Source organism: Lissotriton vulgaris, chromosome 9 (genome assembly GCF_964263255.1).
Source record: "Lissotriton vulgaris chromosome 9, aLisVul1.2, whole genome shotgun sequence".
NCBI classification, from domain to species: Eukaryota; Metazoa; Chordata; class Amphibia; order Caudata; family Salamandridae; genus Lissotriton; species Lissotriton vulgaris.
Genome location: NC_141697.1, coordinates 1,068,705,862 through 1,068,725,425, shown reverse-complemented (window position 1 = coordinate 1,068,725,425; position 19,564 = coordinate 1,068,705,862). Strand labels below are relative to the sequence as shown.

Here is a 19,564-nt window from a genome sequence, read left to right as displayed (position 1 = left end):
GTGTCAGTTTACATCTTTGTGTTGTGTTTTTGGAGCTTACCGTGTCTGTGGAAGCTTGGTTTACTGCAACAGCCTTTATCTGGCCTTACATCAATACCAGAGTAAACAAAGTAACCAAATCAGACTGTGAGTGATATTCACACATTCCTTGTTGAACCCAGAGAATTACATGACATCGGGTACAAATATGGCTGCTTAACCAAGGGCAGTCACTGTTTTGGTGAGACAAGCATCAAGAAGGATCTATAACATGTTTCAAGCCTACATACTATACAGACTCATTAGATCAGTTTCACTCTAAGATTTGAATTACAATAAGATGGAAAAGAACAGTCATGGAGTCGAAAAGGGACAATTTACTGTCATGTAAGAATGTGGATCACTCACATGACAGGAGATACACCAGGACTGTACAGAAACCATTATATAAGCATATAGCAACAGACAGAAATGCACATATTTCTAGCACCACTTCTCCAGTGCAAAACAGAATTTCTCTTTAAACCGATCATGGAACCATGGTAGGAACAATGGCTTTGCTTATAACAGTCTTTACTCTCATCTTAGGAGTGGACATAAAAGAAAACATTTTTGTGCTGTGTAAGGAAGAACTGATGTGATGATGTGAACAACGTGAGAGTACAAAGGGATTTATAAAGCAAAACCAGTGGTAATAGCTACATAAACAAGCATTTGCAATGCAATAGGTCTTGCATTCAAGCGAGTTTGAGCTATTGGCATTGTAAATGACAATGCTTTTTATTTATGTTTTGGGTTTTAAAACATAAATAAAAGGCATTGTCATTTACAATACTAATAGCTTAAACTCTCGCAAATGTGAGACCTATTGCATTGCAATAAAGGGCCTTCTCGACTACTTGTTAGACTACTTGCTAGATTGGAAATATCAGAGGAAGTGACCGGCCTGCGAAGTAGTGATAAATAGTGCAGTGAAGAAGATGTGTAAGTGTTGTAAATTACACAGACACAAAGTGTGAAGTGAGAGTTACATATGATCCGAGCTATAAACACTAAAAAAGTGCTCCAACACCTTTCGCTCTGTGATTGCACTGTCGCGGCTCAGCGGAAGAGCGGGAGGGGGAACTACTTCCTGCCCTCTCCGTGATTTGAGTGTGCAGTGTGGCATTGCGTAATGTCCTTGCTTTCTTTGGCCTAATAAAAAACACTACAGCTAAAGTAGGGCCCTGGCTTTACCTCATGGTGCAGGGCGGGCTGTGCTTCATGGAAGGCATGGAAGGCATGGAGGGATGGAGGGATGGAGGGATGGAGGGAGGGTTGGGAGGAAGGGATGGTCTCGCCTGTAGCTCTGGCTTCGTACAGTCCCCTGCTATTACTAGCGAGCGAGAGGCGCTGAGTTGGTGGTGGTGGTATTAGTGGTATTGGTGGTGGTGGTATTGCCGGTGGTGGTATTGGTGGTACTGGTGGTGCTGGTATTGTTGGTGGTGGATTTGTGGCAGTATAGGTATTGGTGCTATTGGTGGTGGTGTTGGTATTGGTGGTACTGGTATCGGTGGTGGTGGTAGTATTGATATTGGTGGTGGTATTGATATTGGTGGTGGTGGTGTTTGTACTGGTGGTATAGGTGGTGGTGGTAGTATTGGCGATGGTGGTATTGTAATGTATTGGTGGTATTTGCGGTGGTGGTAATGTTGGTGGTGGTGGTATTGGTAGTGGTATTGGTGGTGGTATTAGTGGTGGAATTGGTGGTGGTTTTATTGGTGGTGATGGAATTGGCTGGGTTAAAGTGATTGAAAGCGGGCGCCCGTGTTACCGGGGCGGTGGTGCTGCTTAAAAATACACAAGCGGTTTCAGCTGAAGCAGCGCATGTCCGACCTGCAGTTAGAGAAACTCAATAAAGTAAATAGCGCCTACAGAAAAAATAACAGGTCCTGTGTAACAACAGAAGTAAAGGGCCAGGAGCCATGGGAGATTACAAATGAAGACAAGGCCATACCAAGGAGGGACTAACAAGCCTATTAACGAATCCGAAGGCAGCATTTACGAAAGATCATGACACAAGCCAATGAAAAATATGGGCAGAGAGTGGGCGCTGGTCCCAAAGACAAGACCAATTGCATTGCAAATGCTTGTTATAGCCTAGTGTTCTCATTCCTCTACTCTACCAAAAAACAACCACTGAAAAAGTCTTGTGGGGGGGGGGGGTTCTTCTCTTTTATTAAGCAATGTGTTTCAAGTATGAAGATGTTCTGTACTGCTTCATATGGCAGAAGAGGAGAATGAAATTTCTGAGTGGTTTCAGCAGAGATGGCAAGAATGTTACCTAAAGACTATGGAAACTAAATGGAGAACATGATGGCAGTCAAAACTAAAACATCAAAACTCAGCATTCTCTTTCTATGGTCCTAAGAAATGGTACTCCATGAAGACCCAGGTACCTAACTTCATTGCTTGCATTCTGAGACTTCCAAACCTAACTTTTCAAATTGACATATGCGTTGGCAGCGGAAATCTGACACTACTTTGAAATTCAGACCTGCAATCATCCTCTGTTGTTTACACTGGTTTCTTCCCCTCATTTTGTTTCACTATGTTGTGCTCACACTGTTGTTCTACAGAAGTGATCGGACACATTTAAATATTAGAATACATAAAAGTTATTCACAAGCAATAATTCAAGGGCAAGAAGAGTGAAGTTCATAAATGCTTGGCAAATGTATAATTAGTTTGGGATCCAAAAGCTCTTTTTTTAATGCCATAAAATATCTCAATGTGTTTCTCGTAAGGAAGAACATGGTTCGAGTGGTTATTCAACAATCATCCCTATAATAGAAAAAAGAGTAGCACCAACATTTAAGGTTTTGTGTACCTAGAAGCTTGTAGTGAGGGTATGAATTCTAATTGGATACGTGGCTAAATCTCATTTCACAGAACTATGCCGAACTAATCGAATGTTTTCAGTTGAATGCACTAGGAACAAACATGAAACAACATCTAACCCTAATCAGACTACAAAGCCTATAAATCAAAACACCCAAGCCTCACTCTAGACAAAATACTTCTCATTACACCTTTGTATTTAATGACAATATATCATATATCAACATGCTTACACAAGCATATTTAAACAATAAAACGGGTTATGCAAGTTTTCCAATTAATATCCCAATTACAATATTATATTACCTTAGGATCAGCAGTGAGCAATTTGAATGCCTGATATACTTGGGCCTCTTTTACACCACCACCAAGATCCAAGAAGTTTGCTGGTTTGCCACCATGAAGGTCAATTATATCACATGTTGCCATGGCAAGACCTGCTCCGTTCACTGTTTAAGCAAGAAGAAAAAAAATGAAATCATAAACAAAGTGAAGCCCAAGGCTGAAAAAAATTATGGGATGCATATTATTGTAAAATTATAGAATTCTTATTTTTATGACCAAATGGAATTTCACTAGCTGCTAGATCTAGTGGAAACTCTGTTTGCAGTCCATGGCGTACTAACAGCAAAAAGCAATTAAAACCAAGTCAACAATTCAGCTACTGTGCGTACTGACATGCAATATAAATCGGCTCTTTTTAAAAATATTTTCAAAACAATCATTTTGAAATCATCTCGTAACAGAATTAATACCTCAATGAAGTAGTTTGTAAAGATTTGGTTCCCATTAAGCTTTTTTAGAATTAGACAAATAAAGATAGTATACATTGAATTTGGAAGCAATTTGTTTACCACTTCGGGTGGAGGGGAAGGAAATGTAAATGCATAATAATTTGTTAATGCAGACATATATAAATATATATTTTATTTTCATCAGTTACATCACATCAATTGTTGCAAGGTTCATAACAGTAATTGTTGCAAGTAGCAAGCGTTCGGATTAAAATATCTAGTTTCAAATTTAGAGCTTCATAAGCGGTGACCAGGTTCTCAAAAAAAGTTTTTTAAGTGGGCCTTTCACTTTGTATGGCAGACTAAAGTTTAAAAAAAGTATCACATTTGATACCGCCATTTTTACATGTTTGGAGATAATAAATACATCAAATTATTTGCAAAACACAATTTAACAATAGATGCAGCAGTGAACAGAAATGGTGCAGCCCTTTATGGTATGTTCTCATCTGATCCCAACATAACACATCTGGAGATTATTATCAAACACTGCTGAGTGATAATCGATAACAATCTTGCAATATACGACCAAGATCTTTTCTGTTTGGTACATACAGCAAACTTGAAATTCGTCCGTTCCATGTTCATCACAACAAGGGCACTTATAATAGGATCAACCTTTTAATTTGAACAGCTTGAATGGGGTATAACATTTACAACTGAAAATTGTTGCAGACATAGGTTAACAGCTCTAACAGTATTGTTTCTTATAACGATTGTACATGCAATCTTGTGCATATGAATGACAGAACCTAAGTTCATGGACCATTTACCTGTCTAATGCTCAAATGTCATCAGTAGGACGCTCAAATATAGCTTGTATAGGTTTTTTTTTTATTATTAATGCCTTTATTCCTGCAGGCAAACAAATCAATAAGAATTTGTTCCAATAATTGTAAAACCATATTGGCGAACAAAATCTCTCACATGCAAATACTTAACGTGATTTTTGGTAGGTTAAATTCTCTTTGGGGTGCTCAAATTATCATGATAAAGTTTAAGCAATGTAGTGCCCATTTATCTGAGATAGAACCACTAAAGATATTAAGAAGAGATGAATTACCTCGCAGAGGAGTGTATCTGCTAGCCGGTATAATATTAAACATTTTGCACCTTTTTTTCATATATGTCGGACTACAAGAATTAACTTAAATCTTATACTTTTGAAATAATTCGAATCAAAACAGGTCATGTACCAACCACAGGCATCGCGCCCGATCTTGAAAATAAAGAAATTATCGGGAGCGTCAGTAATTAAACAATGCAGCTATTGTATTAACAAGGCCCAATAATACAATTTAAAATCAGAAATAGTCCATCCGTCGTTTTCTGCAGGAAGTTTCACAAACTGAATGGCTTTCCTTGCTTTTCAATACCCCAGTGTGAAACTACCAGCCATAGAGTCTACAGGAACAGACTAAAATAGATATAGGAATTTTGTTAAGATGTCAATTTTCATTATATGCCATCAGTCAATCAAGGAAGAGTCTGTTCCATAAAACTGCAGCACAATTTTTAAGGCGACTTTTATGATTCAGGTAATATATGCTCCAAATTACAACCTACTGTTATACCCAAATATATTGCTTCCTCGACCACACTACTACCTACCTTATCCAATTTGCAAGTATTTATGTTGGCTCAACATTTAATGTATATGCTGCCACCATTCCAAATAGCTTAGACTCTTTTGAAAAGGCTACCACAGCCAAATTCACATTGGGGAAGTAAACTGCTATGTTTTATTGTCATTATTAAGGAGGAAGGATTAATTTTTCAGTGAAAGGACAATGAATACGGGTCTAAGTAAAGAGCCAACAGTATGTAGTTAATATGCTTGCCAAGACCTTGCTCACAACAAAGAACCTTCAACTGGGATTTTTAATATGTTTGTATTTGTTGAAAATATACATGCCCAAGAACCCATCTTTTTGTTTTTCATTTCATTTTCAAAAAATCAGCATAACAGTATTCAGAATTATGCATGACTTTGGTGGGTAGACACAGGAGGTATTCAATAAAACAGTATCAATGCACATAAAACATGTTCCTCCCTTCTCTCATGCCCCTCATCGTCTAGTAACAATGTAGGTATACAGTTGAGAATCTCAGTAAATAAAGTAAAAGATTAAGAAAATGAAAACAGAATGTACCTAACAGCAACAAATTAAAAAAATAGAATTCAACTTGGGAGAGAGAATCAAAAAGATACCACAGCTTGAGAGCCACACACTTGTATTTGCAACACACAGAGCACAGGTTATTCGAACACACCTGCATACACCTTCCCAGGACCAGCTGAGTAAATCGCGCCCCCCCCCCCCCCCCCCCCATCACATATTAGCTGAGGTGCTTTATTAAGCAGGTCCAGCAAAGATATGCATACATGGTCATGGCATCAACTAACATACGAATTCTTCAAGGGGTACATCATCAGACTTAGCATTTATACAAATCATTATTATGTCCCAGTCCCAGTGTAGGATAAGGTGACCTAAATTACTGCTATTATCTATTCCTGCCCAGATTCTCACATCCTGCAGCCTATAAACCAGCATACCTGTTTATTCTAACTGGTTCTAAGCAATTTTCCCAATATTCATTGCTCCGGAAGCCACTGCATGAGCCGTATCCACAAGTTCATTGATTACCGAGAGGACCCATGTCCAAAACTGCAATATTATCCCTCAATCCCAAACCATGTGATTAAAGTCAGCCTGAGAGGCTCCGCATTGCAGACATATATCTGGGACCGCCGGGTTAATTTGATCGATTCCGGCCAGAGCTAAGTAGGCTTGATGCAAGTAATTAATATGCCTGAGCAAAATTACACCAGCCCAAGAATTTCTCATACTCGCCACGTCTAACATGACAATTGTGTGGCTAACGAGTAGTAGTCTCATGTCGGGAAAAAAGCCAAGTTGTATAGTGGAGACCAACTGTTGGATAACTTTAGCTAGGCTAATCACAAAAATTTGAATACATTTTGAGATTAGAGCTGATCAACAATATAGGTCTAGAAGAGCTACATTAACATGGGGATTTATTTTACTTAATGAATACTGCAATGTTGATTTTATCCCAGCGTGGCATCCTTATGCGAAGTTTTAGCATCGTATCCATCTTGCACCACAGCACTGAGAGCGTATCCCTCAGCAGAGCGAGCACAGCCAAGACAAGTAGAAGTTGGGCGTTCGCTTCACCAAAACTGTCTTTTTCAAGCACAATCAGAGAAGAACTCCATTCTATTGATCTTGCCCATAATGCTCCCTTCAAAAGTTACTTTGAACGACAAAAACAGCAGAAGGCACAAAGCAGCGCCTGCGATCCGCAAGCTGCCATCTTTTGACAGCCTGTCGAGAACCACAGACTTTTTCCTCAAACTGAGCTTACACAATTTACTTGATAAAAAAGTGCAAAACTGTTGTTCGTCATTTCTTTAAAAACCAGCGAATGTTTACTTGTTTTTAGATTTTCTGAAATCTACAGCTGCAGTCTTGAGAAATGTTTTCTTTGAGCTAAAGTTTTACTCGACTGCTTGTTTGGTAGTCTGACTGCATTCTGCATATATTCTTTGCTTTCCTTTGTTAAAGGAACATTTTTGTTTCAATCAACTTTTTTAAAGTTTGAAAACGGATATGTTTTTTCTGACAGTCATTTCTATATTTGTGATAGATTGAAGCTTATTCTGAAGTCTCGATTTTTAAACTTTTTTTAGATCTCGAGAAAGGGTCACTCTGAAGGTCTACTGTCGTGTTGTAAGCAGTTTACAAAAGGGGGTGGTGATGAACAGAGTGTCTGAGTTAAACAGACCACTCTTACCCAGTCCAAAGATCAGGGCTTGATCCATCACCGTTATTTATCTCACTGCCCCATCCCAGCTCAGAACCTGGCTATATGCAAATCAGTCTGTCCCTGGCCCAGTGCATCATGGGAACAGGGCAGACTAAACTACCAAGCCAATTCTTCACCAGAAAGGAGACAAGCTACCGGGGACCGGTTTCTGGCATTTCAGCCTTCTTCGGCCCGGCTTGCTTGAATCCTGATGGAGCAGTGAGAAAGGGACTCATGTCTGAGTATGCCCTGCCACACCTATAGTGGCCAAAAACGATTTACAAAAGGTTGTAAGCAGGGCAAAAACCAATGCTTCTTTAAAGTGTGCAAGAAAAATAAATACCTATTTATTTATTGTTAATCGCAGTAGACACCCCTCTTTGGTTTAGGTTCCATTTACTTTAAATCATATTTTTTCAAAGATAAATTCGAGATTACCTCTGAATGAGATACCAAAGGAATATCATCCCCGGAGGAGGGTCCGGGGACCGATCCCACGCAAGATCCCCAACTAGGCAATCCAGTCTGTCATAAGAAAAAAAAACAGCTATTAGGAAGGGAGGTGAGGAAGAAGATATCGCACGAGAAACATCGTGGGGAACCCTGTACAGAACTAAAAACCACAACTGTGCAAAAAGATGGGAAAAGACACTGTGGCATAAGAACAAAGATGAGTTAGAAAGACTTCATATACACATAATACTATATCGCTCCACTAATGCCAAACAGGCCGAGAGAAAGGAGCGGAAGCCCAAGAATAATAGCTAAACCCAAGCGAAAGGTCCTAGCCACAGGAGAAAGCAATGCAGAGAGCAACAACCAATTTTTTAAGAAAAGCATTGCAAACAATAACAACAATTAGGCACTAGACCGCGCATGGACAGAGGAAACACTTAGAGAGAAGGGAACCTACTGGAACTATCCAACATAGAACCTTCAGGTGGTGGGGATGTAGCTAGTGCAAAGCAACAAACATGCGGAGGTCTCTCCAGGGCACGAGGAAAACCACAATAACGTAAGCAAAAACACATTCCTCCTAAGGAGGCAGAAGAGCACGGCTTACTATAGATATACTTAGTAAAAAGTGGTATATAACACGCACACACACATGTATACACATATATATATGTATACATATATATATATGTATATATATATATACACATATACGGGGGGGGGGGTGTACACAAGCGCACACACACACACACATATATATATATAGATAAACAGAAATGATACAGTAAAATAAAATGTTCCTAAGAAGGGTACATTTAACGGCCACAACATCAGTCATGGGAAAAAGATGGAATAGAGGCGAGCTGGCAACCAGCACATGGCCCCGTATAAAAAAGGAATAGAGGGGGTGGAAACCATACACTTCAGAAAGCAAAGTAAGCAGACAGAAAACAACACTACCGACTGAACGATAACGATCAGGCAGCTGAAAGACAGTTGAAAAGAAGACAGCAGGGAAGAAACAACTCCACTAGAATAGAGAAAGAAAGACTACTATGGAGGACTGTAAAAAGGGTCGAGTTGAACAAGGCCAACACAGGATAGGCCTATTCAGACAACTAGTCCCCATCTTAAAACAAATAATAACAGATGGAGAAGGGACCTGGCTCAAAAGGGGGGACAAGATGAAGGAAATAGTATGGAAAGACCAACGCCACAAGTGAAAGTCCATATTGATAAAGTGGAATGCGAGCTGCAACCAAAGTTGAGACTTGGCCCAGAAGACTTAGAAGAGCTGGGGACCAGAGGTAAGTACACAGGAACCCCACCGAGGGTATATGCAGAGTGGAAACACAGCTGTGTACTCAATGCAAGTCAATTGGAAAGTCGTGTTTGCAGTTTTCAAAAAGAAGGACCCTGAAAAACCCCAGTGGAAGATGGAAGGTTGGAGAGTCACCCCACCCGTGGATACCCCAGGAACTATAATACCTACACTAGGGAAGCCGGATGCATAGGTGTGAAGTGACGTCAGAAACCGCTGTAGACCACAATGGAGGACTTCAGTAAAGAGAAGTACCTGCAAGCAGAGGGGACAGAGTCTATACCACTCGGGAGTGACCAAGAGGGACTGAAGGCCAATGACCACAGACGACGGAAGATGCAGGAGAGTCGACGGATTGCTGCGGATGTGTGGACAAGGCGACGCTGTGGAAAACTAAGACCCATTCACGAGCTGTTCCACATCGGAAGTCGAGAACCAGGGGGTTGGTGTCCGGCGTGAGCACCAACCAGCATTGCCAGGAGCAATAGATGTGGAAAACGAAGAAGGTGCAGCAAGGCCTGGGGACTCACCAAAGGCAAGAGAGTCCGAGAAGGCCCAGAGTAAGCAGGGAAGCCCACTGGAGCCAAAGTAGACCCTCAAGAGCACCCACAGGCCAGAGGCACAGGAGTCACAAGAGGACCTCAACCAGCTCACCAAAGATGCACCAAAGATGCAGGCCCACGGGGTAGAGGATGCGGTTAGGACGAAGATCTTGGCAGGAAGAGATGCTGGAGGCTGGCGCTTCTTGGAGCCCAAAGATCTCGGCTGAAGAGAGTCATCAATATGATGCGGTGCATAGGTGTGCTGTTCCAGCAGTTCCGACGAGGGAAACTGGCCTCAAACTCAATGAGAAGACAATGAGAAGACATTGCAGGCCTCGAGGGAGTTACAGAACCACCACCTGTGTTGCTGGGCCTTTCGGAGACCAGAGCTCGTCAGGAGCAGCAGACCGGTCAGCTTAGTTGCAGTGCGTGCAGATGCAGGGGAGTGTCTACTTCACTCCAAGGGAGATTCCTTCAGATGTCTTTGATACCCACAGGCCTGGAGAAGAACCAGGATGAAGCCCAGACTATGCAGTAGACTAGCAGGACGACGAGACCAGGAACAACAGGAGTCTTCCAAGATGCATTCTCGGTTCCCAAAGCAAAATCCAACGCAGTATAAAGTGCCCAGATGGTAGAAGCAGAAGTGGTTTCAGATCTCAATTTTGTCCCATGACGAACCTGAAGAGCCACCCACAGGTAAGCCCTTAAGTACCCAAAGGAAAGAGTTGGGACGATTCAGGGGTCCCTCCCAGAGAAGGGGCTGGACAGAGGGGAGAATACTCCCATGACCTTTGTTCAGTTTTGAGCCAGAGTGGGAGCCAACGGCTCCATGAACTGGTTTCTGCTGGAGTATGCAGGGAGGGCACCAAATGTCCCTTTCAAAGCAGCCTTGTGGTGCTGGCAAGCGCCCTCACCCCGGCCCAAAACACTAAGTCCTGTCAGGGAGGTGGTCACACCTCCCTGTGACAGGAAACCTATTGCTCTACCGTCCCCTGCTCGAGCCTGGCTTAGAAAAGGAGGGCAAAATTGTGTCTGTGGTTGGCAGCAGCACTAGCTTGCTGTTCGACCCTGAAAGGCTGCTACCGGATATACGGAGGGGCTCCCCTAGGGGAGCCCCCCAGGACATGGGATTCTACATCCAACGCTGCAATCAGTGTTGTAGTAGGACTCCCACATGTTTGATACCAAACATGACTGGTTTCGGTGCAGCTAATATATGGTTAGACATCTCGTAATTGGCTCAATGTCCACTATATGTATAAAATGGCTTAACACACTTACAAAGCCTGGAGAATGGACTCCTGGGATTCTAGGGGGTCTCCTGTTCATGCAGGGCACCCTCACACTTATACCCAAGCACCCTGCCTTCAGGATTGAAAGGCCTGCCTTAGGGGTGACTTATAGGTTTTAAGTGGAGAAGTGTGGCTCAAGTGGTTGGAGCGGCAGACCCTGATGCAGAGGTCTGGCCCGGACCAGGGTTCAATTCCCCGCCTCGGCGGGTCTTGGGCTCAAAATTTCCCCGGACCTGACAATTCTCGCCTCGGTGCCTATTCCAATCATGGAGTCCCACTCTGTAACTCTGGGCAATAGCTTGCTTAATCTCCACAACGGCCCCTCGCAGCAGGATGCCTGGCTTTCACCTTGGGGATGCCCAGTAATGGGTTATCTCGCAGGGGAATACCAGGACGGGTTCCCTAAGCAAGCGCTGGGACGCTTCCGGGCAGCCATGCGCTCTACAAATCAAATTTCATTTCATTCATTTCATTCATTTCATTCATTTCAAGTGCAGTGACCTCTGATATAAGGAAACGTATATCTGCTGTGAGTGGTGCTAGCACCATCTCACAGAGGCTGGAATGGCAGGCCTGTAGTCCCAGTTTGAGTGATCCCTCATAGGTGGCCTAATACATGCTGGTGCCCATGGGAGACCCCTGGTGTACCTCTGCCCTGGGTACCTTAGTACCATATAGTAGGGACTTAGAAGGGAGCACCAGTAGCCAATTAGGAAGCTACCAAAGTAATTACCATAGTCCAATTTAGGGAAAGAGCAAAGTGACTGGGGTCCTGGTTAGCAGAATCCCAGTCAGACTAGCCCGAAAACAGAATGACACCAGCAAAAAGTAGAGGTAACCATGAAAGCAGGTCCTACTTTCCTACAGAAGGGCAGCAGATGGAGTAGAAGGAAAGAATCCCCTGGCTAGTGTAGAAAAATACTCAACAGTGGGGTTAAGGAGCAATAAGAACCTCCCCTGCACAATCGTCCAACTTGCTCGGTTGCACTGCATGTGGAGTCCTGTATAAAGGGTATTACTGTGTCAGAAACATATGAAGGAATGCCTGTAAGGAATACAGGCGAAGTTCACTGTAAGACAGGGAACAAGACAACAGTGCATCTGCACAACACCATGAAAATACTCCTATCAGAAATTGGGAAGATAGCAAAAGAGCACCCTGTAGACACCGGCGTAGAAACCAAACGGGGCCAAAAAATAAGATGCATCCCAAAAAGCAACCAGGGACCACAACCTGTCATAAATAGGTTAAGAATGCAAGAAAAGGAAATACCCACCGGTACAGGAGCACCATAGGGGATGCCACTCAGAGGTGACGAGTGTAAAGAAGAAGCCAACAGGCACTGCCCTAGAATGGCTAACAGAGAAAAGAAATCAAGGAGACCATCCCCAGACAGACGGAGTATGGGAGGTGGGGTACAGGTTAGGGGGGTTGCAGGGGGCAGGTCGATAGAGCAAACAGGGCTTAAGATCCCACTCCACCCCAACTGTCCCAAAAATGGGGCAAAACAGAATCAGCATGAGCACCAAACAGACTATGACCATCAAAAGCCACTGTGGACTGAACAGCTTCCGAAAGTGCGAAGTGCCTCTGAAAGAGCCATGGCCCACTCAACAGAATCCATGGTATCCTTTGAATCAGCAATTTAGCTGCCTGTCGGCAAACCTGAAGTATCTTCAACGAATTCGAGAGCACTCCAGCCCTTGTCGTGGGAGACAACAGTACATCGTCTCCTTGTGAAATGGTGAGTATCTCGAGCCTTTCATGACTTTGGTGCTCCTTATTTTTTGCTGTTGTCCGCCCCGGGGGATATCTCTTTATAACGCGAGGTTGCGCCCACAATTTGGAAAGGCGGCAAGCGTGTTCCTGGCTCCAACAATGCATGGAGAATTACCGTGCTCAGATATTTAATAATTATATCTCCTCACAATTGCATGCTTCATCCCTGGTGGCCTGTATTTCTCCGTACAATTTACATTCCTGACTGAACGTAAAGGTGCACGATCTACAGTTTTTAGGTCAAGCCAAGGCAGCGCATGCGCTACTCTGCGAGGCATGCTGTATTCCGAATATGTGCTTAAAGCACATCCTATCTTTTCTATTGGCTTCTGTTAGTGCCCTTCTTAAATGCCTGCTTTTGTTTGGTGGATATGCTTAATTAGTCCCGCCTTTTGGTGTTTCATACCCTCCCAGCCTACTGTCCCATCACGTGTGGTCTTACTGTTTTTTTATGTATGCTCCTTCTTTGCACTCTTTTTTTTTATTTTTGCTTTCTCTCGGCTTGTGAGCTTGCTCTTACTTAGGATTTTTTTACCGTTTCTCATTTTGTTTCCTTTCGCTATTGTTTTAGTGACGATTGTTATGTATTTACATTAAATATTGTTTTTAAGGCACAGTTTTACAGACACGGAGACTCAAACCCGGTTCCCCAGGTCCGAAGTCGGCAGCTCTGGAGGTTACGTCACAGCCTCTCTCCTGCTAGGCACAGGCGTCAGTGTTTGGCTGCAACATTCGGATTCACTTTTTTTCTCAGTAGAAGTGAGCTGCTGGCGGGGCAATGCCTGAATTCCCAAGGATGTTTCCCTCGTCTCCATTGTGACGTTCTTGTCGTCCCTCCCACTCTCCAGCAGTTGGATGCGATTGGACTGTTTTTATTCCCTTTACCCTTGCTTTTCCAAACAAGATGGTAACCCTGCACTTTGATTGCAGCTCCGAGGCAGGATTGTTGTGCAAAGGTGGAAGCTATCAGTTTCAATGGAGAGGCAACGACAACTTCCCACTGAAAATTATGTATACCAGGCCCTGCTTGTCAGTCTTTCCGTCACATTTCCAATTGGTAATGCCAGCCTCTGCTCAGCTGCTGTAATCCGTTAACCCCCAGATTGCCGGCCATGTTATCTGGTTTTCTACCGCTTGCATTGCATTAGGCCACGTTTCAGGGGTGGCAGCCATGCGTCTGTCCGGGGCGGGCAGGCAGCAGAGGAATTTTTGACACTTCATGAAAAACAAGTCATCATTAAATATTATTATTTACATGTCTTCTTATCTTAGGTGCCATTTGTAAAGCGCACTAACGCCGAAGCTTCCTGGCACTGAAGACAGAGTGGGTGAGGAGGAAGCGCAGGGAGCGGGAAGCCTAGCTGAGGGGGGGAAGAGATGGGTTTTAGCAGTTTTCTGAATTTAAGAAGGGAGGGAGAAGATTTGATTGAAAGGGGAAGGAGGTTCCAGAGCACAGGAGCTAGGTAGGAAAAACGGCGGCCGCCGAATTTCTTAGTTTTGTTTTTGGGAGTGACTAGCAAGTCACGGTAGGCTGATCGGAGGTTGCGTGTGGGACAGTGAGGATGAATGAGGGATTTGAGGAACCCAGGGCCAGAGCAATGAAGGGCTTTGAAGGTGAGCATGCCACATTGAAGGTAGACCTTTGGTCTATTGGAAGCCAATGGAGGCTATGGAGCAGCGGCTTGGCTGATTGCCATCTGGGGGATCCATGGATCAAGCGGGCCGCTTGATTCTGGACGACTTGGAGGCGGTGCAGCAGAAATTGTGGGAGACCGTGATAAATGGAGTTGGAAAAGTCCAAACGAGAGAGCACAAGTGAGGTGACAGTTTGAGTGAGTCCCGCGGGGGGGAGAAGATGACGAACTTTGCGGATCCTCCGAAGTTGGTGCATGCAAGATGAGAGACTACCGCTCCAACTTGGGCATTGAGGGAGAGTTCGGCGTCAATGATTATGCCCAGACTCTTTACTGTTTTAGCTGGGGTGGGGGGAGAGCCGAGCTCCGGAGGCCAGTACTGTGGGCCCCAGAGGGCGTGACTGAGTCCAGGGAGGAGGAGCTCGGTCTTGCCGGGGTTCAGCTTTAACTGATTTTGGTTCATCCAGAGTTGGATATGAATCATGACTGCGTGGAACGTATTGATGGTATGAGGTGAGTTGAGTGGGAGGATGAGTTGTAAGTCGTCGGCGTAATTAAAGACTATGATATCCCATTTCAGAAGAGATTGAATCAGTGGCCGGAGATATAAATTAAATAGAAGCGGGGAAAGGGAGGAGCCCTGGGGGACACCACAGGTAGTGGGGGATTTTTTGGCGGTGAAAGGACCCAGGCGGACCGCCTGTGTTCTTCCAGTTAAGAAGGACTTGACCCACTCAAGAGCTGTGCCCTGGATGCCTGCCTGCTTGACACGGTGGAGGAGGATGTTGTGATCCACCGTGTCGAACGCGGCCGACAGGTCCAGAAGGACGAGGGCTTGGGGGCGCCCGCGTCCGCGTTGCTCCTGAGTGTGTCAAGGACTGCCAGGATGAAGGCCTCTGTCGAGTGGGCAGGTCGGAAGCCAGCCTGATTAGGCTCCAGATGGCAGGAGGATTCAATGAAGTTTGACAGGTACCGGGTGACATGGGCTTCCATAAGTTTGGAGAAGTAGGGGAGGAGGGAAATGGGGCGATAATTCGACGGCTCTGCAGGGTCGGCGCTGGGTTTTTTGAGGAGGGGTAATAAGATGGCCTCTTTGAAAGAGGTAGGAAAGGTGCCACTGCTGAGAGATCTGTTGAGTAAGTTTAGCATGTAGTCTGGCAGGTTGAGACATATACTCCGCAGGACAGATGGTGGACAACAGTCGTTAGGGGAGCCAGATTTAACACGGGTGGCAAGTTCCGCTAGGGAGGTAGGATCCAGAGCGGGAAAGGTGGTGAAGGTCAGAGGGTTATTAGAGGAAATATCCGGTGGAGATGACTGGGGAAGGGGGGATAGACTTTTTAATTTTTATGATCTTTTCCACAAAGAAAGAATTCAGAGTGTCGCAGGCCTCCTGGGTTGGGGTCTGAGTTGGGAGGGTTCTGTTATCTGTAGTTAGCTCATTCAGGACTCTGAACACCTCTTTGGATTGGTCTGCTGCCGATGAGATCCTTATAGAAAAGTGTTCCATTTTGGCTGATCTGATGGCCGCTTTGTAGTCTTTACGTGCAGTCAGATAGGATTGTCTGGCTGGGTCTGAGTAGTTACGTCTCCAAATGCGTTCTAACTGGCGCGTTTTTAGTTTGTGAGCCTTGAGATCATCCGAAAACCACCTGTGGGAATTCCGATGCCTGGTGCGAGGGAATTTGACTAGGGGAGCAAATAGGTCGCTGGCCGACTCTAGCCAGGAGCCTAGGTCTTGTTCTAGTTCGTCGATGTCATTGGAGGGGTGAGGGCCTATGCGGGAGTCGGCGAGGGCAGTAAGGAGGCCCTGAGCATCGTATGTGCTCCATTTCCGTGACAGGCCACCGGCCATCAAGGGGACGGGGATCTGGCTGGCCACTGTGATGGTGGTATCCACCAAGTGGTGGTCTGACCAGACACAGGGGAGTATGTTTGGTAGGGACAGGGCCAGGTTGCAGGACCAGATCTGGTCCAGAATATGTCCCTTAATATGGGTGGGTTGAGAAACATGTTGAATGAGATTCAAATTTGTAAGGGTATCGAAGAGCTCGGTGGCGTGGGAGTCAGCGTTGGTGTCATTAAACCAGTAGTTTAGATCGCCAAACATAGCGAAGCATGAGTGCCTCGTTAACAGGGTGGACAGTTGTTCGCTTATAGTGGAAGAGAAAGAGGGCATGGAATGGGGGGGCCGGTATAGGAGGAGGAGAGTGAGGGGGCCGGTGTCAGTTTGCACACTGATGAGTAAGTTCTCCACCTCCGGGAGGGGGAGAGAGGGAGAGGAGATAGATGTCAGGCATTTAGATATAATGGCTGCCACCCCGCCACCGGGCTGGTCATCAGGGCGATCGGCGTGAAGAATATAATAGTCAGGGGGGAGGGCAGCCAGTATGTCTGGAAGGGACTCTGATGTTAGCCAAGTTTCTGTAAGCAGGAGCATGTCTGGGTTGGAGTTAGATAGCAATATGAAAATGTCCTCGGAGTGTTTCACTAGCGAACGAGTATTCAGATATAATACCCTGATGGACGTGGAGTTCCTAGTTGGCGTAGCTGAAGGTGAGCGTCCGCCTAGGTGGATTTGGTCAGGGCGCGTGAGGCCAGCAGCGGATATGCATCGGAAGGTCGTTGGGGATGGCGTGGTGGCGGTATATTGCAGATCTCTGAGGAATTGAGCTGAATACGTGATAAATTGGTCAGCATGGCGTGCCCTAGGGCGTGGAGTAGAATTGTGCCATTGTAACTCGTCTTGCTGGTTGCGGTGATTAACAGACTGCTCCTTCCCTGAGCTTGAACAGGACACGGCCGATTGATTCCCGCACTTCTGCCCGGACAGTCCGACGGCGCAGCCCTCCCTCCAGGAGCTCAACTCGAGTCCAGCTGTGATCTCAACTGCTCTGGCTCCAGGTATATAAAGAAAAATTTACAAACATGCGAGCTGTTTCCTGAACAGCACACCGCGACTTGGGCTCTCGGTATCCAGTCATATTCGATACCACCACAGAACAACCTTCTGCGGCCTCAATCCCTTTCCTCGTGCAGTCCCTGCGCTGATGGAGAAGGCAAACGCTTAACCAGTCCCTGTCCTGAGGAGAACCCATACTTATGACGGTTCGAAACGCGTTGACCCCCAGCCTGTGCCAAGAGAGAAGGGTGCAGTTAGGGATTAACTAACACCACTTGAGTGGCCCTTTCTGTCAATCTAATAAATTTCCTACCACAGGTGTTGAGACAGGCAGGCAAATCTATTCCTGATCCGCCTGTCCACTGGTTGTGCAGTCATAGGACTGGTGCTTTCCACCCATGAAATGTTCTTTTTGTAAATATTGTTTATGTTGCAATCGCGTTGCTATGCAATTTCTTTCAAATGTTTTTCGGTGTCTTCAAAATTTTGATTTTCTCGCTTTGAATGTTCACTTGTATATATTGTATATATTGTACATAATCTTGCATGTTTTTGAACTGACTGTATAGATAGGAAAGTTCCTTTGATGTCATACTTTTCACATTAATGCAAGCTGAGTATAAGAAACAATAAATTTGTTTGGAAATATAAAATCCCTGTCACGCAGTACGTTTTGGCTGCGGGCACTCTTATTCATATTGAAGTTATCCTGGTCAGCCACGTTGTTCTGTTTTCTCATTTAACTGGATCTAGGCTGATCAGTTGCGGGATCCAATACCTTCATTTGTACACAGTTTGGTATTTATTAAGCCATGCTTCCGAATCATTATTCCATGGGTGGGTGGAAGTCTAGGAGGGGGGAGGGGGGTGGAGGTCAGGAGAGCGGAAAGAGGAATGCATGAAGTGTCACTACATCTCATCCGACTCCACACAGCCATTTGTATACATTTCTTTATGGCAGTGTAGAGAGGAGTAAGTCGCTGAAAAGCATATTTATTTTACTCAGGCATGGTGTTGTGCAAAGCCCTACACCAACTCAAGAAAAACACACTCCATGGAGGTATTGCGCTCCCCGACCTACAGCTCTATTATTGGGAGGCACAGCTAGTGACTGTCAATAGATGGATATACCTCCCCCTGGAGCATCAATCGTATGCACTTGACCGATACCAAACTGATCGCTTCGGATATATGGGGGCCCTATATGTTAGTGACAGGAAGAACAAGGGATGATTTTTCGGGTACACTTTGCACACGTTACAGGTTTGGCGGACAGTGAACTCGCGCCTGGGATGCGCTGGTGTCCTAACTAAGGTTGCTCCACTTTGGAGTTAGCAAAAACTGGGTATGTTATGTTATCAGCCCAGGTTTGTTCAGTGGGACCTCATAGGTATCTCTGTGGTAAAAGATTTGGTTAAAAAGGTGAAGATACTCCCATTTGAGGAACTCCAGAAACAGTATCAACTGGCTCAGGAAGAGACATATAGGTACCTGCAGATACGCCATGCTCTTAGAGCGGCCTTCTCATCTTTTACAGACATTCCAGACTCTTCACCGCTCAAAGACAGGTTGTTAGACTGACCTTTGGACTCGAAAATTATCTCACTCACATATAAGAAATTTTACAATAACCTTCCAGATGCCTTCCCAAGACTCAGGGAGAGTGGCAGGACGATTTGGGGGTGATTAGGGATGAAGACTGGCAGGAGGCCCTGATGTATCCTCGGGAGGCGGCAATCACGCAAAAGTTCAGGTTGATTCAGCTCCGGATCCTGCACCGCTCGTATATGACGGGACTGACTTTGGTGAAGGTGGGTTCGCGGTCGGACAATCTCTGCCTAAGGGAATGTGGCCAACAGCCCACGTTTTACCATATGCTGTGAAGCTGCCCGGGGTTGCGGTCCTATGGGAGGGAGCCACGGAAAACATGCATAAAGCCCTACATAAGGAGTTGTTCCTAACGCCACGACTGGGTTTGTTAACTATCTGGGAGGCAACTGACCTGAGGGAAGTAGAGAAGCAATTTGTGACTCTGGGCTATACCCTGGTTAAAAGGGAGATAGCGAAAGGGTGGGGTGGAGCAACCATACCGAGCGTCCATATGTGGGCGAAAGAGTTGGATAGATGCATGCTGGCGGAAACGGAAG

At 45.0% G+C, this 19,564-nt stretch overlaps 1 protein-coding gene across 1 annotated transcript in view; it reads right to left on the bottom strand.

Annotated features, from left to right (window-relative positions):
- The window catches only part of SUCLG2 (succinate-CoA ligase GDP-forming subunit beta), a 420,935-nt gene that overhangs the window by 165,008 nt on the left and 236,363 nt on the right, over positions 1 to 19,564 (bottom strand). The window contains exon 9 of the mRNA XM_086939039.1: positions 3,166 to 3,308. Within this exon, the coding sequence (XP_086795165.1) occupies positions 3,166 to 3,308 (143 nt within the window). The remainder of the gene's footprint in view (positions 1 to 3,165; positions 3,309 to 19,564) is intronic.